The sequence below is a fragment of the Micromys minutus genome, assembly GCF_963924665.1.
Source record: "Micromys minutus genome assembly, chromosome: 20".
In the NCBI taxonomy this organism is placed as follows: domain Eukaryota; kingdom Metazoa; phylum Chordata; class Mammalia; order Rodentia; family Muridae; genus Micromys; species Micromys minutus.
In genome coordinates, this window is record NC_137955.1 from 27,631,047 (window position 1) to 27,654,122 (window position 23,076).

The 23,076-nt window shown below is 38.8% G+C and overlaps 1 protein-coding gene across 1 annotated transcript in view; it reads left to right on the forward strand.

The window, feature by feature from the left end:
* Positions 1 to 23,076, forward strand: part of ADAMTS12 (ADAM metallopeptidase with thrombospondin type 1 motif 12) — a gene marked incomplete at its 5' end in the record, with an annotated part of 277,109 nt that overhangs the window by 194,416 nt on the left and 59,617 nt on the right. The window contains 2 exon segments of the mRNA XM_080933901.1: positions 3,364 to 3,497; positions 14,081 to 14,201. Of these exon segments, the coding sequence (XP_080790027.1) occupies positions 3,364 to 3,497; positions 14,081 to 14,201 (255 nt within the window).

Consider the following 23,076-nt stretch of genomic DNA (forward strand, 5'->3'; position numbering starts at 1 on the left):
TGATTATCCTTGTCGATTCTGCAACTTTCTTAATTCTCTAAGCATTGATTATATAATGAAAGTTCGCATATTCCTCTCAGATAGATGCACAGCACCTTACTATAGAAATGCAACTTCAGTTAATTTGTGCATTTCTCTCTGGATAAACATTCCACTGCTGAATGGATATTCTTGACATCTCTCACTAAGGATAATATTTATTTTTGTGACTGCCTGAGTTAATGTCTCATGATTAAAATGACATTCTGTGTTGATCCATACAGAAGATTTTTCACTAAAAATATTGATTATTCCAAAACATTTAATTGGTCACAATGAATTAGAAGTATTTTGCAGCAGTAATGTTCAATAGTAATCATTCTCTACATGTAAGAAGTTAATGCTTTAATGTTTACGATCACACTATCTTTTCAACAACCTGCTCTGTGAAGACTAAACTCAGTACTTTGAATTAGGAATTAATTTTGTATCGTAGTGGTTCAAGTCCAGGTCTTTGTGAAGGACCTCAAGCCTGAACTTCTCCCTGTGCCTTATTGAGAATATACTCTTTCACACCCTCTACTGCCAATAGCTGGTCAGTAGTTGGCAGGACATGAATGTCCCTAAGAAGATTTGCTTCTGAAGACATTGTACAGTCACAGCCTTAGAACTGTAAACAGAAGGACTTCTGTAGTCAAGACACAACCAGAGTATCAATAAATGAAGGTCCGTAGTTACAGTAAAAGAAAGTGTGGAGACACTTGCTGTCTGAGCAAGAGCTATATTCTTTATGCTGAATGGACAAGAAACCAGTTATTTAGAAAATATGAAAACAAAGTATGAACTTTTTTGGTAATGAATAATCTAAAAAGAGATATTGTGTTTGTAGTAAGAACTGAGCAGCAATTACAAGTCTCTTGATAATTTGAAGAAATTAAAATGAAAACCATCAAATGTCAAGTCTACTTTTAATGAACTTCAGAAATCCTTAAGCTAATTATGAAGCTATGAAAATAATAATAGTCATTTGTTGAACTCCTATTGTATATATGATATATGTATATATCATATATAATATGTGTATGTATATATACATATATATACATCATATACATATACACATACATATTCATTTTTATGTATATCATATATCATGTATAAATATATATATATATATATATATATATATATATTAGAGATGAGTGCTTTACATGCAACTGATAGAAAGATTAAGTCCTTTTCTCACAATAACAATAGGTTCTCATGATCGAAAAAATAGGTTTCACCATGTAGCCTTAGCTGTCCTGGAACTAGGTAGACTAACCTGTCCTCTAACTCACAGAGATCCATCCCCTTCTGCTTCCTCAGTGCTGGGGATAATAAGGTTTACCATCATCACACCTGGCAGTACATGAGTACTTTTAAAGGATATCTCTGTAATTATTCAGGAATGCTTCCCCCCCCCCCCTTTTTTTTGCATGTTTCCAAATACAAAATACTAAAACTGATTTCTTAAACTCAAATCAGTGTCTTAGTAAGTAGATACCTAGATTGGACATACGAATGGGCATTCTTGTCCCAAGGAAAGCATCATTACTTCCCGGTGGCTGCCCCCATGTGCTTTGATTCTAGTTTGGTCAACAATAGTGCTAATCTCACCACCATGAGAGGGAACTGACAGTGATCTCTGTTTATGGTTTACTTCGTTTTCAGGTTCTGTTCACCAGACCTCTGTAAAGTAATCTCTTTGACATATTCTGACTTTGATGGACTTTGTCCATCTTTTTAGACAGTTGAAATCAGTTGGTATTCTTTATTTACATAATCCCTTCCTTTAAGCTTTATAGAGATGTATTTGATGTCTTTGTCCAGTTTGTCCAAACTACTTAGTATTTAGTGTCCAGATATACAGCTCCAGATGTCTGTGTTTGCTTGAGTTGCACACCTTTACTTTTGTCACATGGATCACTGCATTCCTAAACCAACACACTGTATGTGTTTTGCATCTGATGTTTATCCATTCACAGTAAGTCTGGTCTCAGCATCAAGAAGCCAACAGATCCCCAGATGCCCACAACACACAGATCTAAGAGAGCTCTCAAAAAGATTCCTGATGACAGTCTCAAGTTCTCCCCTAAAATAAATTATAGGCTTGGAATATAGTTTCATGATATAGCCTAGCATGTGGGAATCATCAAGTTCAATTCCTACCATTGCAATAAAATATAACACTCAAAATAAAGCATTCTAAAGAAAAATACTATTTCACATATTAACTATTAAAAATATTGAGGTGGTTATTGATGTGTATATAAAAGAGAAAAGAGATGTCCTCGGGTTTGGCACCAATGTTAGGAAAAAAGATGAAGAGAGTAGGGGAATATGCTCCATGGAGATGCAAGGAGGCATGTGGGCAAGGGGGTGCCTCTTGGGGACCCATGTTGGGAATCCCTTCCCCCTGAGGGACCAGGCACAGAGTTTATTCGGGGCATGGGAAGAGGAGTTGAGAGGGTAGTAGAGGCAGAGAAGGGGTGGGAAGGGAATGGGGAGAGTAGGGTAAGGAGGACCAAGAAGGAGAGATCAAGAGAGCAGGAGGATGAGAGGCCAAGAGAAAGAAGAGGGGGCAAGCAGCGCCCTTTATAGTGTCAGGTAACTGTGGGGTGGGGTTTACAGAATCCCAAAAGTTATTCTTTAAAAGTCATTGGTTTTTCTGAGTATCATGTATGCAGATACAGGTAGATGTATTTCATTACGCATTCCTAACTCCATTCTCAAGGCAATGAGATCCTGAACCTCAGAATGACTTCTAAGTGGGATCCAAGGTAGAGGGATAGGCTCCTGGGCTGATCAGATTTGGCAGTTCTCATACTCTTTGATTCTATGTTGTTGTCTATTTGTATATAAGCACTTCGTGGAGTTGGGGCAAATAGGCCTACCCATTAGGAAATGTGTTAAGATGGTAGTGATGATGTTGGTGCCATGGGAAGAGACTGTCTTCAGCCTAAAAGTAAGCTTCCCTGCTACAGCCAGCAAGCTTCATGCTTGCTGGATCCTGTGTTATCTGTTATCATTATTGATTTGATAGGTTAATACTATGTGCTCTAGGGATTTTTATTTTTAGGTGCATGCTTCAGTGTAGGATCGAATAGTCTCCTCATTTATAATAGAAGGCATATAGTCTTTTTGTCCAACCTTACAAATGTAATCAATTATAAAAGTTTTATTGACAAAAAAGAGGAACAAAAAGTCTACATTGTATCATGTGTCTCAGAAAGGTGAAGGAGGGTTCATAAATGATACTCCTAGGTCAGGAGACCAGGGGAATCTGGGGGAAGGGTCTAAACTACAGTTAACTCAAAGGGATTTATCGTTCTCTCACTTCAGCACATCCTTGTGAGCTGTACTGCAGACCCATAGATGAACAGTTTTCTGAGAAAATGCTGGAAGCCGTCATTGATGGCACCCCATGCTTTGAAGGTGGCAACAGCAGAAATGTCTGTATTAATGGCATATGTAAGGTATTGGGTATGTTTCCTTAATCTACAACTTTACAAAATGATGCTTTATCTTAATTTATGAAATCAGATGTCCTACATTTAAACTTTTATGGCATTTAATTGAATCTGATTGGTTTTTATTAATAAGTAGCCAGACACACAAGGAGATGAGGCCTCACATTAAAGCCAAAATTTAATCTGAATAACTTTTTTCAGCTGATATTTAATTCATTGAGGTTCTAATGATCACAATGACATTACTTTACACACTGAGCAGAGACAAACTGAAGAACCCAATTGAAGGAGGCATTATAGGAAAAGACAACCTAGACTGCTTTACCATATTACATTTAAAACAATGGATCCTAACAATGGTTTCTATAAAGCTACTTCATTTTCAACAAGAGTGACTCAAAAAGAGAGGCTGTGACTGGTAGTCATCCTATCAGTCAACCCAGTCTTTACCTATTTAGACCTGTTGTAAAGGCCATTAAGACTAAAACCATCTTAAAATGTATTTTTTGTTGTTGATTGTATTTAATTTTGCAAGGAATGGAGAAACAATAAGTCTTGTGATCTAATATCCAAAAATAAATCTGTTTAAAGAGGAGATGCTTTTGGTCAGCTAAAGGAAAATAGTACCATGACAGAGTGTCTTAGCCCAAGTGGTCAAGACTATGACATTTTTCAACACCATCTTTATCATCTTGGGCATCTTTCTGTTAACAGAAGTGCTGATCCATACAATAAATTTAATACATTTTGTATTACAAATATTTATAACAATGTTTTCCATTGAAAAAAGTGAAAAGATTTTTGCATAAATGTTTAGCATCCCAAGATATATTTCCCTCCTTGAAATTGCTTTTGTATTTACCTGAATGAAGACCAGAATGCAGGAAGCAAGATGGTAATTTTCAGGATCCAGTGAGCTAAAAACAAGCCATGATCAGACTGTAATTTTAAAAAACATTCAACCAAATATTTCTATTAAGCCAATTAATTTTTATGGAGGCTACAAAGAGCCTAAAATCATGTAGTTTGGCTTAGGTCAGTTTAGATAATTCAGGACCAAATCTAAAGCAAGAAATCTAGTTAAAATAAATGTGCTGACTACATTTTAAAAGCATCCGGACAGCTTTTTTTAAGTTACTGATTTCTGGACTTTATATCAAATCTGCTAATTTAGAACTCTGTGATAGAGACACTAATCAGATAAAAGCTGCAAGCTTCATTAGCATACACAGCCACAACTGGGAACTGTAGTTACCAGAAAGATAATGAGAAATCTGACTTTTAGACCTGAGCAATTTTGCATGTATGAAACTACCATTATCTTTTGCATATGAAAAACAGTGTTTTGAGCAAAATATGTGAAGTCTTGGTGGTCTCTACTGAAATCAACTAAATTAACATAATAGAATAAGCCAAATACTGTCAGTTGGCTTTCTCTTTTGACGCATCAGTTCTTTTTTTTTTTATTAATGAACAACTTTATTTTAAAAAACAAAGATAAAGGTACAGAGTTTAAAAGCACTTTTGCATAAAAGTATATGAATAAATTTTTGTCAGTACGTGATTTTTTTAAAAGTTTGATAGTGTACAGTAAAATTTTACTAGTTACAATGACCATAAAGTACATGTAAAATAAGATGTAAACTTGAAATAGTGAAAGTCTTCTTGGTGTGTAAAGATTAAGCATAATGATTTTTCATTTTTTATTTGTCCTTTGTTTTTCTTGAACTTCATACAGTCTGTGAGTTGTTTCTGGGGTGTTCAGAACTTTCTGGGGTTAGTATCCAATTATCAGTGACTGCATATTATGTCTGTTCTTTTGTGACTGGGTTACCTCACTCAGGATGATATTCTCTAGATTCATCCATTTTCTTAAGAATTTCATAAAGTCATTGTTTCTGATAGCTGGATAGTACACCACTGTGTAAATATACCACAATTTTTGTATCCATTAATCTACTGAAGAACATCTGGGTTTTTTCCAGCTGCTGGTTATTATAAATAGGGCTGCTATAAACATTGTGGTACATGTGTCTTTGTTGTATGTTGGAGTGTCTCTGGGATATATGCCCAGAAATGCAATAACTGGGTCTTCAGGTAGTACTATGTCTAATTTTCTGAGGAACCACCAGACTTATTTCCAGAGTGTTTGTACCAGGTTACAGCCCCAGCAACAGTAGAGAAGTGTTCCTCTTTCTCCTCATCCTTGTCAGCATCTGCTCTCATCTGAATTTTTGATCTTAGCCATTCTGACTGGTGTGAGGTGGAATCCCAGGGTTGTTTTGATTTGCATTTCCCTGAAGGCTAAGGATGTTGAGCACTTCTTTTGATTCTTCTCAGCCATAAGATATTCCTCAATTGAGAACTTTTTGTTAAACTCTGTACCCCATTTTTAATAATGTTGTTTGATTCTCTGGTGTTTAACTTCTTGAGTTCTTTTTATACCTTGGATATTAGGCCTCTATCTGATGTGAAGTTGGTAAAGATCATTTCCCAGTCTGTAGGCTGCCATTTTGTTTTCTTGACAGTGTCCTTAAACTTACAGAAACTTTGCAATCTCATTAAGTCCCATTTGTTTATATTAGCTTTAGAGGACAAGCCATTGGTGTTCTATTCAGGAAATTTTCTCCTGTGCATTTGAGTTCTAAGGTTTTCCCCACTTTTTCTTCTTATAGTTTCAGGGTATCTGATTTAATGTGAAGATCTTTGATTTACTTGCACTTGAGTTTTGTACAAGGAGATAAGAAAGGGTCTATTTTCATTCTTCTGCATGCTGAATGCCAGTTGGACCAACACCATTTGTTGAATAGGCTTTTTTTTTTTTCATTGAATATTTACAGCTCCTTTGTCAAAAATCAAGTAACCATATATGTGAGTGCTCATTTCTGGATCTTCTATTCCATTGATGCACGTGCCTATTTCTGTACCAGTACCATGCAGTTTTCAGCACAATTGCCTTGTAATATAGCTTGAGGTCAGGGATAGTGATTTCCGCAGATGTTTTCTTGGTGTTGAGGATGGATTTCGTTATTCTAGGTCTTTTGTTATTCCAGATAAAATTGCACATTGATCTTTCCAACTCAATGAAGAACTGGGTTGGAATTTTGATAGGGATTGCATTAAATCTGTAGATTGCTTTTGGTAGGATGGCCATTTTTAAAGTGTTGATCCTTCCAATCCATGAGCATGGGAGATCTTTCCATTTTCTGAGATCTTCCTCAATTTCCTTCTTTAGAGGTTTGAAGTTCTTGTCATTCAGGTCCTTCACTTGCTTAATTAAAGTCACACCAAAGTATTTCATAGTTTTTGTGACTCTTGTGAAGGGAATCTTTTCCTTAATTTCTTTCTCCACATGTTTGTCCTTTGAATATAGAAAGGCTACTGATTTGTTTGAGTTAATTTTATATCCAGCCACTTTATTGAACTTGTTTATCAGCTGTAGGAGTTCTCTGGTGAAATTTTTGGGATTACTTAAGTACACTATCATCTCATCTACAGTGACGATTTTACTTCTACCTTTCTAATTTGTATCCCTTTGATTTCCTTTTGCTTTCTAATTTCTCCGGCCAGGACTTCCAGTAATATGTTGAATAGGTAGGGGGAGAGTATGCAGCCTTGTCAGGTCCCTTATTTTAGTTGGATTGCTTCAAGTTTCCCACCGGTTAAGTTTGATGTTGGCTTTTGGTTTGCTGTATATTGCTTTTATTATGTTTAGGTATGAGCCTTGGATTCTTGTTCTTTTCAAGACTTTTAACATGAAGGGGTGTTGAATTTTGTCAAATGCATTCTCAGCATCTACTGAGATAACCATGTGGGATTTTTTTTTCTTTGAGTTTGTTTATATTGTTGATTATGTTGATGGCTTTGCATATATTAAACCATCCCTGCATCCTAGGGATGAAGCCTGCATGATCATGGTGAATGATCATTTTGATGTGTTCTTGGATTCAGTTTGCAAGGATTTTGTTGTGTATTTTTGCATTAATGTTCATAAGTGAAATTGGTCTTAAATTCTCTTTCCTTGTAGGGTCTTTGTGTGGTTTAAGAATGAGGGTTATTGTGGCCTCAAAAAATTGAGTTAGGTAGTATTCCATCTGACTCTATTTTGTGGAATAGTTTGGAGAGTATTGGTATTATGTCGTCAATAAATGTCTTATAGAATTCTGCACTGAACCCACCTAGACCTGGGCTTTTTTTGGTGGGAGGCTTTTGATGACTGTTTCTATTTCTTTAGGTGTTATGAGATTATTTAGATAGTTTACCTGCTCCTGGTTTAACTTTAGTATTGGGTGTCTATCTAGGAATTCATCCATTTCCTCCAGATTTTCCAGTTTTGTTGAGTATAGGATTTTGTAATAAGATCTGATGATTTCATGAATTTCCTCAGTTTCAGTTGTTATGTCTCCACTTTCATTTCTGATTTTGTTAATTTGGATACTCTCTCTTTGCCCTCTAGTTAGTCTGGCTAAGGGTTTATCAATCTTGTTAATGTTCTCAAAGAACCAACTCTTAGTTTTGTTGATTCTTTTAATGGTTCTTTTGTTTCTATTTGATCAATTTCTGCTCTGAGTTTGATTATTTTTTGCCATCTACTCCTCTTGGGTGTATCTGCTTCCTTTAGTTCTAGAGCTTTCAACAGTTCTGTCAAGTTGCTAGTGTATGCTCTCTCCAGTTTCTTGTTGGAAGCACTCAGAGCCAAAAGTTTTCCTCTCAGTGCTGCTTTCATTGCTTCCGATAGGTTTGGGTAAGTAGTGTTTTCATTTTCGTTAAATTCTAGAAAATCCTTTACTTCTTTATTTCTTCTTTGACCATGCTATCATTTAATAGAGCATTATTTAGTTTCTATGTGTATATGGGGTTTTTGTTCTCTTTGTTGTTGTTAAACACCAGTCTTAGACCATGGTCATCTGATAAGCTGTATTGGAGTATTTCAATCTTCTTATATCTATTGAGACTTGTTCAGTGACCAATTATATGGTCAATTTTGGAGAAGGTGCATGAGGTGCTGAGAAGAAGGAGTATTCTTTTGATTTAGGACGATATGTTCTGTAGATGTCTAGTAATTCCAATTGGTTCATAAACTCTGCTAGTTTCACTGCGTCCTTGGTCAGTTTCTGTTTCCATGATCTGTCCATTGATGAGAGTGTGATGTTGAGGTCCACCAATATTATTGTGTGGGGTGCAATGCATTTTTTGAGCTTTAGTAGGGTTTCTCTTATGAATATGGGTGCTTTTGTGCTTGGAGCATATATGTTAAGAATTGAGAGTTGCTCCTGACAAATTCTCCCTGTTATGAGTAAAAAGTGTCCTTCCTTGTCTTTTTTTTAATAACCTTTGGTTGAAAATCTACTTTATTCGATATTAAAATGACCACTCCAACTTGCTTCTTGGGGCCGTTTACTTGGAAGTTTTTTTTTTCCAACCTTTTACTCTGAGATAGTGGCTGTCTTTAACTCTGAGATGAGTTTCCTGTATGCAGCAAAATGCTGGATTCTGTTTATGTATCCAGTCTGATAGCCTATATCTTTTTATTGGATAATTGATTCCATTTATGTTAACAAATATTAAGGAATAGTGGTTGCTGTTTCCTGCTATTTTTGTTTTTAGAGGTAGTTTTGTGCCTGTGTGTCTTTTTTCTTTTGGAATTTTTGCTTAGGTATTTTTATTTTACTAGGATATAGTTTCCCTCCTTGTATTGGGTTTTCCAGCCAAAAGTCGTTGTAGTGCTGGGTTTGTTGTTATATATTGTGTAAATTTAGTTTTGTCCTGGATATAAATTGGTCTCTCCATCTATGGTGATTGAGAGTTTTGCTTGGTATAGTAGCTTGGGCTGACACTTGTGTTCTCTTAAAGTCTGCATGATGTCTGTCCAGGATCTTCTAGCTTTCACAGTCTCTGTTGAAATGTTGGGTGTGATTCTGATTGGTCTGCCTTTATATGTTACATGACCTTTTCTCTTTATTCTCTTAGTATTCTTTCTTTGCTTTGGGCACCTGTTGTTTTGACTATTATGTGTTGGTAGGAATTTTTTTCTGGTCCACTCTATTTGGAGTTCTATATGCTTCTTTTATGCTCATGGTCATCTCATTCTTAAGGGTAGAGAAGTTTTTTTCTATGATTTTGTTGAAGATACTTACTATGTCTCTTAGTTGATATTCTTCGTCCTCTTCTATTCCTATTATCCTTAAGATTGGTCTTCTCTTTGTGTCCTTCTCCTGGATATTTTGGCTTTTTCATCTTCTCTGGCTGTTTTGTCTGTTTTTCATGTTGTCTTCGGCCCCTGAGATTCTCTTTTCCATCTCTTGTAGTCTGTTGGAGATTCTTGCATCTGTGACTCCTGATTTCTTTTTTAGGTTTTCTACCTCCAGGGTTGTCTCTTTTAGTATTTTCTTTATTGTTTCCATTTCCATTTTAAATTCCTTCTTCAATTCCTTCATCTCTTTGGTTTTGTTTTTCTCTAATTCTTTGATTTCTTTGAGTGTTTTATTGAGTGGAGGCCAGCTATGAGCACATAGTAAGAGAGGGAATGGGGAGATTAAGGAGCAAGAGCAAGAGAGAAAAAGGGGAAAGCAGCCCCTTTTATAGGAGTCAGGCACACCTGGCTGTTGCCAGGCAACTGTGGGGCAGAGCCTAGACTAAATGCCAATATTGATGGAGAAACATGACCACCCACTCAAGTAGAAACACATGGGCTTGAGCCATCTGTGTTTAATTTTTGGCTTGCCTTACTTTATTTTTCACATTAGAAGTATTTCTGCTGGTTGAAATTTTTTTTAAAAAATTAAAATTAGCATGTCTCAGTATATATCTTTCTGGCTCACTCCAAATGAAGGTCACTGGGAATATGCCTTATAAAGGTCAGCTTATTAGAGACTGCACAGATTGACATACTCATATCATTTGTGTGAGAACTGGTATTTTATTTCTAGCCACTGCAAACATCTATCTCAAACACTCTTCTATCCATTGTGACTTGTATAATGAAGTTTTGATTTTCTGAAAATCTCTTAGTGATTTTTGTCCTTCAGCTAAGACATGTAGCAAACAGTCTTTGCACCAACAAAACAATTGGAAGTGATTAACTTGAGGAATTGATGTCAGTGAGTTGCCTCAAGGCTTAGTGGGTCAAGGGTATAAAGTCTCAAACCTTCTAGTAGATCTGAAGTGGAATTAAAAGTAGAAAGAAAACTACCTGTGAGAAAAAAAATATTCTACCTAGGCACAACCCATATACCCAACATGGAGGAAAATTATGGAGTACGGCGTAGTGTTCCTCACACTGTCAAGAGAGAAAGCCTGAAGCAGAGAGGCTTATTTGAAGTTCCCGTGTTTCACAAATTTTCAGACTTAATGGCATGATTTGAGGGTTTGGTGCTACAGAAATCATCGAGTTTCTTCATATTCCATTTCCATCCTGGGGATTTTAGAACAAGAAAGACTTGACCATGTTCACAAAGTAAACTGGAAGCAAAGGGAGGATGATCCAAGAGGATCATTGTGTAAAACACAGAGTGAACCGCATCCAGAGTGCGGGAACAAAATTGGGTTAACCAAGAGTAGGAAAGAGTCAATTATACCTCCAAAGCTGGATGGAGGGACACAAAATTCGTCCTGTATCAGATTCTCATCCACACTGTCCACCCATAAAGTCTCTTCTATCTCCCCATCTTAAGGAAATACCTGCTACCCTCCTAGAACTTTATCTTGACCAAACTTCTAGGGTCTATAGATTGTAGCATAGTTATTATTTATTTAACAAATAATATTTCCTTATAAGTGAGAACATACCAGCTTTATCTGGGTTTGGGTTACCTCATTCAGGATGATTTTTTTTCTAGTTCCATCTATTTACCTGTAAATTTCATGATGTCAGTTTTTAACAATGAGTAATATTCCATTGTGTGAATACACCACATTTTCTTGTCTTTTTTTTTTTTCTGTTGAGAGATGTCTAGGTTGATCCCAGTTTCTGGTGATTATGATAAAGCTCCAATGAACATGTCTGAGCAAGTGCTCTTATGGTAGGATGGGACATCCTTTGGATATATTCCCAAGAGTAGTATAGCTAGATCTTGAGGTAGATTGATTCCTATCTTTCTGGGGAACTACTATTGATTTCATAGAGGCTATACAAGTTTGTACAGCAATGGAAGAATGTTCTCCTTGCTCCCCATCCTCTCCAGCATCAGGTATAATCCAAACAGACCTGCCTTTATATGCTACTTGCTTTTCCCCCTTTCACTTTTAATATTTTTTGTTCTGCACATTTAGTGTTTTGATTATTATGTGATGAGAGGACATCTATTTAATGTTCTGTATGTTTCTTGTACTTTTATAGGCATCTTATTTTTTAGATTAGAAAATTTTTCTTTTATGGTTTTGCTGAAAACATTCTCTGAGCCTTTGCTAAGATTCTTCTCCTTTCTCTATTCTTACTACTGTTAGGTTTAGTCTTTTCTAGTGTCCCTGATTTCCTGAATGTTTTAGGTAACAATGTTTTTAGACATAACATTTTTTTGACCAATCCATTCCTTCTATTGTACCTTCAATGCCTGAAATTCTTTCTACCATCTCTCATATTCTCTTGGTCTAGTGCACCTCTGTAGCTCCTGTTCAAGTTTCTAAATTTTTCATTTCCAGAATTTCCTCAGTTTGTGTTTTCTTATTGATTCTATTTCCAATGTCAAGTCTTGAACAGCTTTATTTATTTCTTACACTGTCCATTTCTGTTTTTCTGGGTTTCTTTGAGGTGTTTATTCATTTTCTTTTAAAAGACCTCTATCATAGTCATGAAAGGTTATTTTAAGGTCCTTTCCTTGTGTTTCAGATATGTGTGACTAGTCAGGGCATCTGTGGTATAATAGCTGAGTTCTAGTAGAGACAGATTGTCCTGGCTGTTGTTAATTGCATGAGTTTTTTAATTAATCATTTTATTTATTTACATACCAAATGTTGCCCCCTTCCAGTCCCCCTTCCCAGAGCTCTTCATCCCATCCCTCCTTTTCTTTCCCTCTGAGACAGTGTGCCCTCCCCAAACCCAAACATCCTTCCCTGGGGTATCAAGTCTCTACAGGATTAGGTACAACCTCTCTCCCACAGAGGCCAGAGGAGTTGTCAGTCCTCTGCTACATATGTGCTGGGGTGCTGGGAGGAGGGGCTCAGAGCAGCCAATGTATACTCTTTGGTTGGTAGCTTAGTCTCTGGGAGCGCTGAGAAAGTCTGGGTTAGTTGATACTGCTGGTGTTCCTATGGGGTTGCCATCTCCTTCAGCTCCTTTAATCCTCCCACTAACTCTTCCATAAGAGTCCCCAACCTTATTCCATTTGTTGGCTATAAGTATCTGCATCCATTTCAGTCAGCTGCTGATAGAGCCTCTCAGAGGACAGCCATGCTAGGCTCCTGTCTGCAAGCACAGCATGGCATCAGTAATTGTGTCAGGGTTTGGTGTGCATGCGTGGGATGGATCCCAAGTTGAGCCGGTCACTGGTTGACCTATCCTTCAGTCTTTACTCCATTTTTGTCCCTGCATTTCTTTTAGTCAGGAACAATTCTGGGTCAAAAAATTTTATGGTGGTTTGGGTCTCCGGGTTGGGGCTGGTTATGGGTCTAGGTGCTGATTTCTAGATTTGGCTTTATTGGGTATTTTGTTCCTTGGTCAGGAAAGAAAGGTTAGAGAATGTCTTGGGGATCATAAAGGGAAGGGAGACCATGGCAGTTTCCAGCTAAAGAGCTAGAAATGAAACTGGGGAGATTGGATCTAGGAGCAGTAGCAGATGTGTGGGCCTACCTTTAGCTTACTCGTTGCCCCGGAGCAGCCTTTGGGTTGCCAGAGAGTTAGTATCTGGAGCAAAGCAACAAGTCTGGGAAGGGGTGTTAGGATGGGATGGTTTGTAGGATTCATAGGAGCTGTGGGCAGGGATAGGGACAGGCTGCAGCTAGTGTTTTGTTGTATCACTAGGGCCAAGTGTCCCAAGGAACAGAGAGAAAAGGGAGGTCTTTGGGCAGTCCACCTAGTTTTCTGGTGGGCAGGCATGCCCTGTGGTTAGCAGGGGGTATCTGCTAGAGTTGGGGTTGGGATACAGAAACAAGTAGGAAGAGGGAGGTTAGGAAGGAATGGTCTGTGGGATCCACAGAAGTTGGAAGGGGTGATTAAAGCCTACAGCTGGTGTTCGGCTGCAGCCCTAGGGATGAGACTGAAGGATTGCATCTGGGGGAACCAGAGAGAAAGGTTCCAGAAGCAGCCTACCTAATTTTCAGGCAGATGTGGCCTCTGGATATTATAATTACCCTAGAGATGAAGTATATTACATATCCATAAGTTATATGCAAACATTATGCCCTTTGTCTAAGGCATCTGCGTATCTGAAAATGTTGATTGTCCTGAAGCTAACCACCCCCATGGCTGAGAAGGAATGATTTTATTTCTTGTGCCAATAGTAGAGTGCATTGGCTATCCTTGTGCCTGTCACCAGGACAAGAAAACAAACACTCAGACTATGAATATCAAAGTCAATAAAAGAAGTCACAGGTAGAGGTAGGTGTGATGTCTCTTAGTTAAGTCATTTATCCCAGCTTTGTCTTTCCTGCAGAGGGTTGGCTGTGACTATGAGATTGATTCCAATGCTACAGAGGATCGGTGTGGTGTGTGCCTTGGAGATGGCTCTGCTTGCCAGACTGTGAAGAAGCTGTTTCGACAGAAGGAAGGATCCGGTAAGAGACAACCCCGAGTAACTGAAGTATCAAGGGATGTTGGAGAAACAAAAAACAAATTAATTTTATTGTTTTAAAAATAGCTTGTAAACATTCCAGGAAGCATCTCCCTTTGGTAGTTACAGGAACAGCTGTTGCTAAGAAAATACAGGGACGTGTTACACTGACCTAAAAAGGCTGGTGGCTGCTCAGGGGAACAGATAACAGAGTGGTCCTTAGGAAGGCATCCTCCTTGAGAACAAGCATCGAGAAACAGCATAAAGACAAAGACATTGGAGTACACCAAGAACCAGGGAGATATGAGGTCATACACACAGAAGATGGGGGCTTTCTTTGTGACAACAGAGAAGCCAGCAACATGTGGGAAGGCAGAAATACTGAAGTGTACCTTCAAGGTCAAGGAAGAGGCAAGACAGAGATGCTTCACATCTGCAGACTGTGCATCCAACACAATGGTCTCTTAGGAATCTCAGGAAAGCTCTTCTACCTAACATGTTTCCTTTACCCATGATTCACTATTTCTTTCCTTTATTTAGACCTTATCAGAGTTCTTTGTGCTGCCCTTTGAAATACCAGTGAGCTTAGAGTGTGTCGTGAGACTCTAAGCTATTTTAAAGCCACCTATGATCATTCAGGTTTACCTTAGTCAGTAGGAATTTTCACAATACCTGTATACCAGCTATTCTAGCTCCTAAAGTTCTAAGATGGAGATAACTCGGGGTTATTTAATTGAGTCCCTGCAAATAGACTCTGGAACAAGAATTTAGATATAAATAGTTAATTAGGCAATAGGAGGTCCTGGGAACATCACAGAAGGGAAGGCCCTCCCAAGAAGGGACAAGTCACTAAGCTGTGACCAGTCATAATAGGTGTACATTTGTATTTCCTACATATAGAGTGTAGACGTAGATGATCCAATGCTCAGGGTGTGGTGGTGTGAATTAATTCTCTAGGTTTTGGATATAGATCCTGGATAAGAAAGAAAGCATTCCCAGCTGCCTAGAGGTACTATCAGAATCAGAAATGATAGTCACCTTCAGGTATAAAAGAGGACTAGTTTCTAGGTTCTAAAAATCAACCCCTCTCTCCTGTATATGTTTACTACTCAGGATGAAGCGCTTAAATGTGATCCCAAGAGAACTGAGTGTTTTCTTCAAATGAATACATGACCCACTGCCCCATAGTAAACATACCAGCAGATAGTCCAAATATACCTTAATTCTATCCTTATTTTTTCAGTTTTGACTGTTGATTTATTAATGTCAAATTGTAAAGTAGTTCTAACCTTTCCTTTAAGAATTACCAATGGTAGACTCCATTTCCTGTCTTCACTGATAGCTTTATTATGGATGAAATACATGTTTTTAATTACTCGCCGGGGGTTGCAAATGATAATCCAATATGTGTTAAAGTTACAATTAAGCCTTACATGGTGGATGTGCTTTTTAATCCAAACAAAGGCATTTTGTAGATATTTTCATTATTTAGACATAGTCATATTAACCTAATTTATAAAAAAACTCAAAACTAAAATCCTGGTTTCTTTTAACCTCAGCTTTGTTTCTCCATAAAGATCTGTAGATCGGGTCTCAGCAATGCTGAAAATATTACATGTCTCACATCTTACATGATGGCCTGAGTTGTCATTCCTAGATTTTCTCTATTTAACCTTCTAATATATTAGGGAATTAGACTTACTCCTGCTGTTGCTTTATTTTATCGTTTGTTTTTTCTTCTTCCTTATCTTGAAGATGACAAAGGGTTAGGGGCAACAATAGATTGGCCTGGACTCATGGCCACATGCTAGCACTGAGCATTTGACATGTCTCTGAGACTGTGTGTTAAGTTTTCTTTCTTCCATTTTCTGCCTGAAATGCTTGAATGGTATTTGGCACCCCATTGGTGGCAACTTGACAGTGCCCATTCCTACAGGTTTCTCATAGCCCTCTGAACCCGCTCCTCCTAGTGCACTGGGGATGTGCACTGAGTGTCACTCTGGATTGCAACATGCAGCAAGAAGGTCCTCATCCGTAAAGCATAGGATACTTAACAGATCCTATCTTTGCTATATGATTAATGAAGTTTGACACGGGGTGGGGGGGGCATTGCTTACCACTGTTCCACCATGCAGAGGAAACAAGAGCATGCAGAAGAATAATAAAATACGTTTACATTGAGTTGGTGTAGGGGATTCATGTGAAGTTCAAAGTTAGAGGGGGAGCCATATTTATTAGATAGTTCTCTAAATTTATTCTCCAGCTGTCTTATGCTGCTGCCATACCTCGCCTTATGTTTTATTCCTTTAATTTATGTAATTATTAACTAGGAACAAAGTTGTCTTTTGGTCTTTGTCTCCATCTGGCTCAACTCCAGATGACCACAATCTCTATCTGGAGTATATATTTGGTAAGTGATCACAGAAATTTAGGTAAAATGACTCTTTTTCTTAAGAATGATCCCAAACTCCTTTGCTAATAACGAACAGCAGCCAACTGGTTGTTCTAGGTTAGGTTTTTCCCCCGTATTGCTTTACTTTGATTTCTTAACTCTTTTGAAAGGAAACTACTCTTTGGGGTATTGGTCAGGTCAGTGTTTTCTTTTCCTCACAGTTCTTCTTACAAGAATTATTTACAAAGTATTTCAATTTAAACATATTCTCTAATTAAAATGTTTATGATAGTCAGACCCAATCTTTCTTCCTCCCCACTCTTCTTTCTCACTAGGGAAGTAGTTGCTGCTACTACCTTCAGCTGTGAAGGCATGAAATCCTGGCCAAATTCTTTTGTCGCTAAAAAAAAAAAAAAAAAAAAAAAAAAAAAAAAAAGAAAGCATGATGCAGAATTAATATGGTTCAGGAGACAAGAAAGGATGTTGGGATCTTGATCTCCATTAGCCTCAAGGAAGCCATTCCCCAAACCTCAACTTCTGAAGTCCCTACTGACCCCGAGCGATACTTCTTTCCCTTTGTAGTCCTGATATCCTTAGGGCTCACTATGTGTGTGGATATCTTTGTGCTAAAGTTGTGTAGTCTCTCAGAAAAAGTGTCTATATCTGTTGCCTCCTTGGGATGACACTCCAACAACTAAATACCTCTTGTTCTCTCTGGAAAGACATCTTATGCAATAGATGTGTGCCATGTACCAGATAATACCATCTTGATCTCACCTTCATGCCAGACATAAGGACCCTCTTCGTTTTCTTCTCTTTTTTTTATTTTTACATTCAAGATTTTATCCCCCATCTACCCTCCTACTGTTCCACATCCCATATCTCTTCCTACTGCTCCACATCCCATATCTCCCCCTACTAGTCCACATCGCATATCTCCTCCTACTGTACCACATCCCATATTCCCTCCTACTGTTCCACATCCCATATCTCCTCCTACTGTTCCACATCCCATATCTCCTCCTACTGTTCCACATCCCATATCTCCTCCTACTGTTCCACATCCCATATCTCCTCCTACTGTTCCACATCCCATATCTCCTCCTACTGTTCCACATCCCATATCTCCTCCTACTGTTCCACATCCCATATCTCCTCCTACTGTTCCACATCCCATATCTCCTCCTACTGTTCCACATCCCATATCTCCTCCTACTGTTCCACATCGAATATCTCCTCCTACTGTTCCACATCCCATATCTCCTCCTACTGTTCCACATCGCATATCTCCTCCTACTGTACCACATCCCATATCCCCTCCTACTGTTCCACATCCCATATCTCCTCCTACTGTACCACATCCCATATCTCCTCCTACTGTACCACATCCCATATCTCCCATATCTCCTCCTACTGTTCAACATCCCATATTCCCTCCTACTATTCCACATCACATATCTCCTCCTACTGTTCCACATATCTCTCTCTCTCTCTCTCTCTCTCTCTCTCTCTCTCTCTCTCTCTCTCTCTCCCTCTCTCCCTCCTTCTCTCCCTCCCTCCTTCCCTCCCTCCCTCCCTCCCTCCCTCCCTCCCTCCCTCCCTCCCTCTCTCTCTCTCTCTCTCTCTCTCTCTCTCTCTCTCTCTCTCTCTCTCTCTCTCTCTCTCGGGTTAGGTGCATCTTCTCTAACTGAACCCAGACCCGAGAGTTCTCTGCTGTATATGTGTCGGGGGACTCATCAACTGCTGTATACTGCCTGGTTGGTGATCCAGTGTCTGAGAGATCTCACGAGTCCAGATTCATTGAGACTGCTGGTCTGCTTTCAGGGGTGCCTTCCCCCCCAGCTTTCTCCAACTTTTCCCTAATTTAACCACAGGGGTCAGCAGCTTCTGCTGATTGGTTGGGTGCAAATATCTTTATCTGACTCTTTCAGCTGCTTATTTGGTCTTTCAGAGGGCAGTCATGATTGGTTTCTTTTTATGAGCACTCAATAGCCTCAGTAATGGTGTCAGACCTTGGGGACTGATCCCCTTTTGGGCCTGGGCCTTCTTTTCCTCAGGCTCTTCTCCATTTCAGTCCCTGCAGTTCTTTCAGACAGGTACAATTATGTGTCAGAGTTTTGACTGTGGGATGGCAATCCCAACCCTCACTTGATGCCCTGTCTTTCTGTTGGAGGTGGTCTCTATAAGAACTCTCTCCCCATTGTAAAGCACTTCATGTTGAGTCCCCCCTCCCCCACTTTGAGTCCTGAAAGTCTCTGGTGCATTTTGTTGTTGTCATTGTCCCAACTTCCTACCTCCTGAGGTCACCTGTTTCTATTTTTTCTGCTGGCCCTCAGGGCTTTAGTCCTTTTCCCTTCATTGTTCATGAAAAAAGAAAAGAACTAACATGAAGAGGTAGCACCACGATTACTGTGATTAGAAGTGTCTGGAATTAGATGAACCTGGGGCAAAGTATCAGATACTATATCCAGATATTAAAATTGCCTGACCTGTTCATTCATTTACTTATTAATCGAGAAACAGTTGAGCATGTGTTGAAGAATAATGAATATAACTTTGACTCAGCTACTGTCTCTGTTTTACATCAGTGAGGAAACAAGAAAAGAATGCCACTCTGGTGTTTGACCTGTAGATACAAATTAAACAAAATTTCTGCTGCAAAAGGAAGTTGATGGACCATTAAGCTGTTTTCTCCCCCAAAGTTGTTCCAGGCTAATATTCATCATAAAATGTACAGCTTAACTAAAAACAAAAGATTTATTTTAACTGCGTGTGTGTGTGTGTGTGTGTGTGTGTGTGTGTGTGTGTGTGTGTGTGTGTGTGTGTGTCTGAGTGCTGTGCCCATAGAGGCTGGAGAAGGGTTTCAGGGAACCGAACTCAGGCCTTCTTGAAAGGCAGTGCTCTTAACTGCTGAACCATCTCCCTAGCCTCGTGGTCAATTTTCATTGACTTAGACCCTATGGAGTCCAGCTTTCTCAGCCTTGATTTGTTTCTACTGTCTAAGCTCCTTGATGTTGGGTTCCTTATCTACCTTGTCTTTGAATTCAGCTCTCTTTTTTAATACTGTTTAGTATCCATGAATTCTTAAAAAACACAGTTCTGAATAGTTTTTCTCCTGTTCTTAACTTTGCTACACTTCTATTTCAAGCTGCAGCCACTTTACTTAAGTTCTGGCCTTGCTCATGCTGGCCTTCCTTGTCTTGTTGCTGGGAATGAGGAGCCACCATCACTGAGTATTCCAAAACCTTCATATGGCTAAATGGGTCACTTAGCTCAATGGCTACAAGATTGGCCTTGACTCCTGCCTCTTTTCTTTAATCATAATCACTATGTTCTTAGATTTGCATCTTAACTTTATTAACTAGAGCAGGTACCATAAAAGAAACATTTAATTATATACACATACACATTCAAAAGACAAGCATAGTAGATTTGTTACACATAATAACATTATTACAACTCAGAGCACAATATTTAAATTAACTGAGTTTTCTCTGATCAATAAACCCATTTATAATTTCATTTGCATAAAAAACATGGAAATAAAAAATAATAAATCTTCAGTTTAGGAAACAGAAAGGAGACAAGGGAAGTACTTGATCTATAATATAAATGCTCAATGCCAGCATCAATATGTTTAGAATGGAAGATTCTTGGCATATAATAGCATCTTCATGAAATGATATGTGTACCTGGCAGCCCAGATCCCACCAGCTCCCACCAGCTCCCACCAGCTCCCACCAGCTCCCACCAGCTCCCACCAGCTCCCACCAGCTCCCACCAGCTCCCACCAGCCTTATCAAACCCCACCTACTAATAGTCACACAGTTAGTTTTCACAGAAATGTCTCAGTAGTTTCTGTCACCCATCGTATTGCTTAGCAGTGAAAGGCATATTAGAGATTGACAACACCCACAGCTCATACTGTTGCTGTCTGCCCAATTCTACAACTATGTATATTCTGCAGATTTGAATAAGGGGAGCCCTCTACGCACGTCCATTGTGCAGGCATAAGGAGAAAGGATTAATCAGTTTAGGAATGAGTAACATGCCTATTGAAGGATGGGAAGTAAAAAGAGATATTTTTAGGAAGAAATCACATTGCTTTAAGGCTTAAACTTATTCAAATGCTACACCACAAAGTTCACTGTGTTTGCTTTGTCATAGGAGACTAGTGACAGTTGTATGACTTCGGATGGGTAAAATATGACAAGGGGACCAACATCTTAGCAAGTCTATTTCTCTGAAAACATATAATTGCTTACTATAGATAAACTCCGTGCTACCAGCCATAACATTAATCCAAATTAAGAGAATAGGGAATTACAAGTAGATAGGAGAATCACATGAGAAAACATTTCAGAGGACACCAGAGGGAGTGTGGCTGTCTTAGAACCAAAGTACCCAAGGAGACTAGATACAGTCACCCTATACTGTTGTTTCCCTTCAGGAAGCCTTAAGTTGGTTTGGAAGGGAAGAAAGGGGAGAGAAGTTAGACACTCCAGAATTTTCATATTCAGGCTCAAATATCTCCAGGGCTGAAGACTACTCTAATCTTTTACCCTAAAAGTAAGAACAAGAAGTCATTATCCATTTGTGACCCTCCCTTGCTCCTGGCTTCTAGTAAGGGAGTTGTGATGTCTCACTATTAGGAGAGTGTCACACTTTTGAAATAATGAAGACTAGAGCTCCAAATCTAGGGCAGAGCAAGCTTTTAGGAACATTGATTTTTTTCTGAAGTTCATCCTCATCCTGCCACCCAGTGTTAAACACAGAACTGTATCTGAGCCAGACACCTGCATGCCCGCACACAGAAGATGCATTTAAAACCTAGTGTTTTCTCAGGAAGCTCCTCACATACATTGTGAGCATCCATGTTATTCTTGTTACCACTAGCAGATACCATTAATCTTATGAAAGACAGGCAAACCATTGCAGTGGGTTTACCTAGGCCCAGTCATGTGGCCACTTTATGAGCCCCTGTTTATTAGAGGAACCACGTATGATGCCAGCAGATCAACTCCCCCCACTCTCTCATCCTCTCTCTGTCTCTCTGTCTCTCTCTGTGTGTATGTGTCTCTGTCTCTCTCCCTCTTTATCTCTTTCTCCCTTTCTATCAATCTCTCTCCCTCTCCTTCTCCTCAGAAGTGGGGCTGATTTTCTGTCCTCTCCTCAACACTTTGAGTGTTTCAGACAGGCATGGAATGGGCAGTTTCTCTGGGTGCTCTGCATGGACCCAGAGACTTCTTTCAGGTCTGATTATATCTTCCAGTTTTCTCTAAGTGGGGTATGTTTTCTAAAGGAAAGATGCAAGAAGGTGTATCCTTACCAATTTCTTTTCTATCTCCAAGCATTCATAATGAGAACAGATAGTTACTACATGTTTCTACTTGACATTTAACATTCTACAATTCTTAGTTTGTCTGGAATAGTTATTTACCATTTTGGAAATTTCACTTATGTGAATAAAAAAGTAGAACTTAAAAATTGATTTCTGTATTTCTTTTTTTATTTAAAACCCAGGAACAAGGTGGGAGATGTAATATTTAATAGCATATTTCTTTCTTGGTGAGTTCTGCAGTGTGAAGACATGCAATATCCTAAGTCAGACAATGGCTACAAAGAGCAATATCCTAAAGATGCTTTTAAATTTTCATTAGTTCTAATAACATGTGATAAATTTCTTTCCTGAATTAGTGATATTAATGAGCTGTATTGAATGAAGTCATGAAAGCTAAATGGAGTTGAACCAGCTATTTCAAGATATGCATGGGATTTGACTACAGTAAAGCCATATAGGCATGTTCAGGTGATAGAGATGAGAATTGTATTAGTCACAGCTTTAAATTATCATTACAAACACCCAAGAAAAAACTACTTAAGGGAGAAATCACTTATTTTGGCTCATGGTTTTAGGGATTTCAGTCCATGCTTGTTCAGGCTCTACTGTTTCTGGGCCCAGAGTAGCAGAATGTCATAGCAGCAGGAACATGTAGCAGAGACTGTTAGTCATAGGATAATCAGATTTTCAGAGTACTCCTCTTGTAGCCTACCAACTCCTGCAATGCCCCACTTCCTACTTATTACTGCAGAGTTCTTAGAATCCAATGGCTTGCCTGAGCCTATGAGTTGAAAACTCAAGTCCACAATACATAAGCCTGTACACACACTCAAATGGGGTTGGGGGAGGGGAGGAGGAGAGAAATGGTAGAAGGGAGGGAGAGAGGAGAGAGAGAGAGAGAGAGAGAGAGAGAGAGAGAGAGAGAGAGAGAGAGAGAGACGGAGAGAGAGACAGAGAGACAGAGAGACAGACAGAGAAAGACAGAGAGAGACAGAGAGCCATATGTGAGCACCCATGGAGAATTAACAGGGTTATACGTGCCTTAAAACCAACCTGTAAAAAGTGAGATCTTTGAATAGTGGATCTGAAAAACTATACCCCTGCCATTCTTTGGTTCCTATCATTGTGCAGATGAGATTTAAGGGA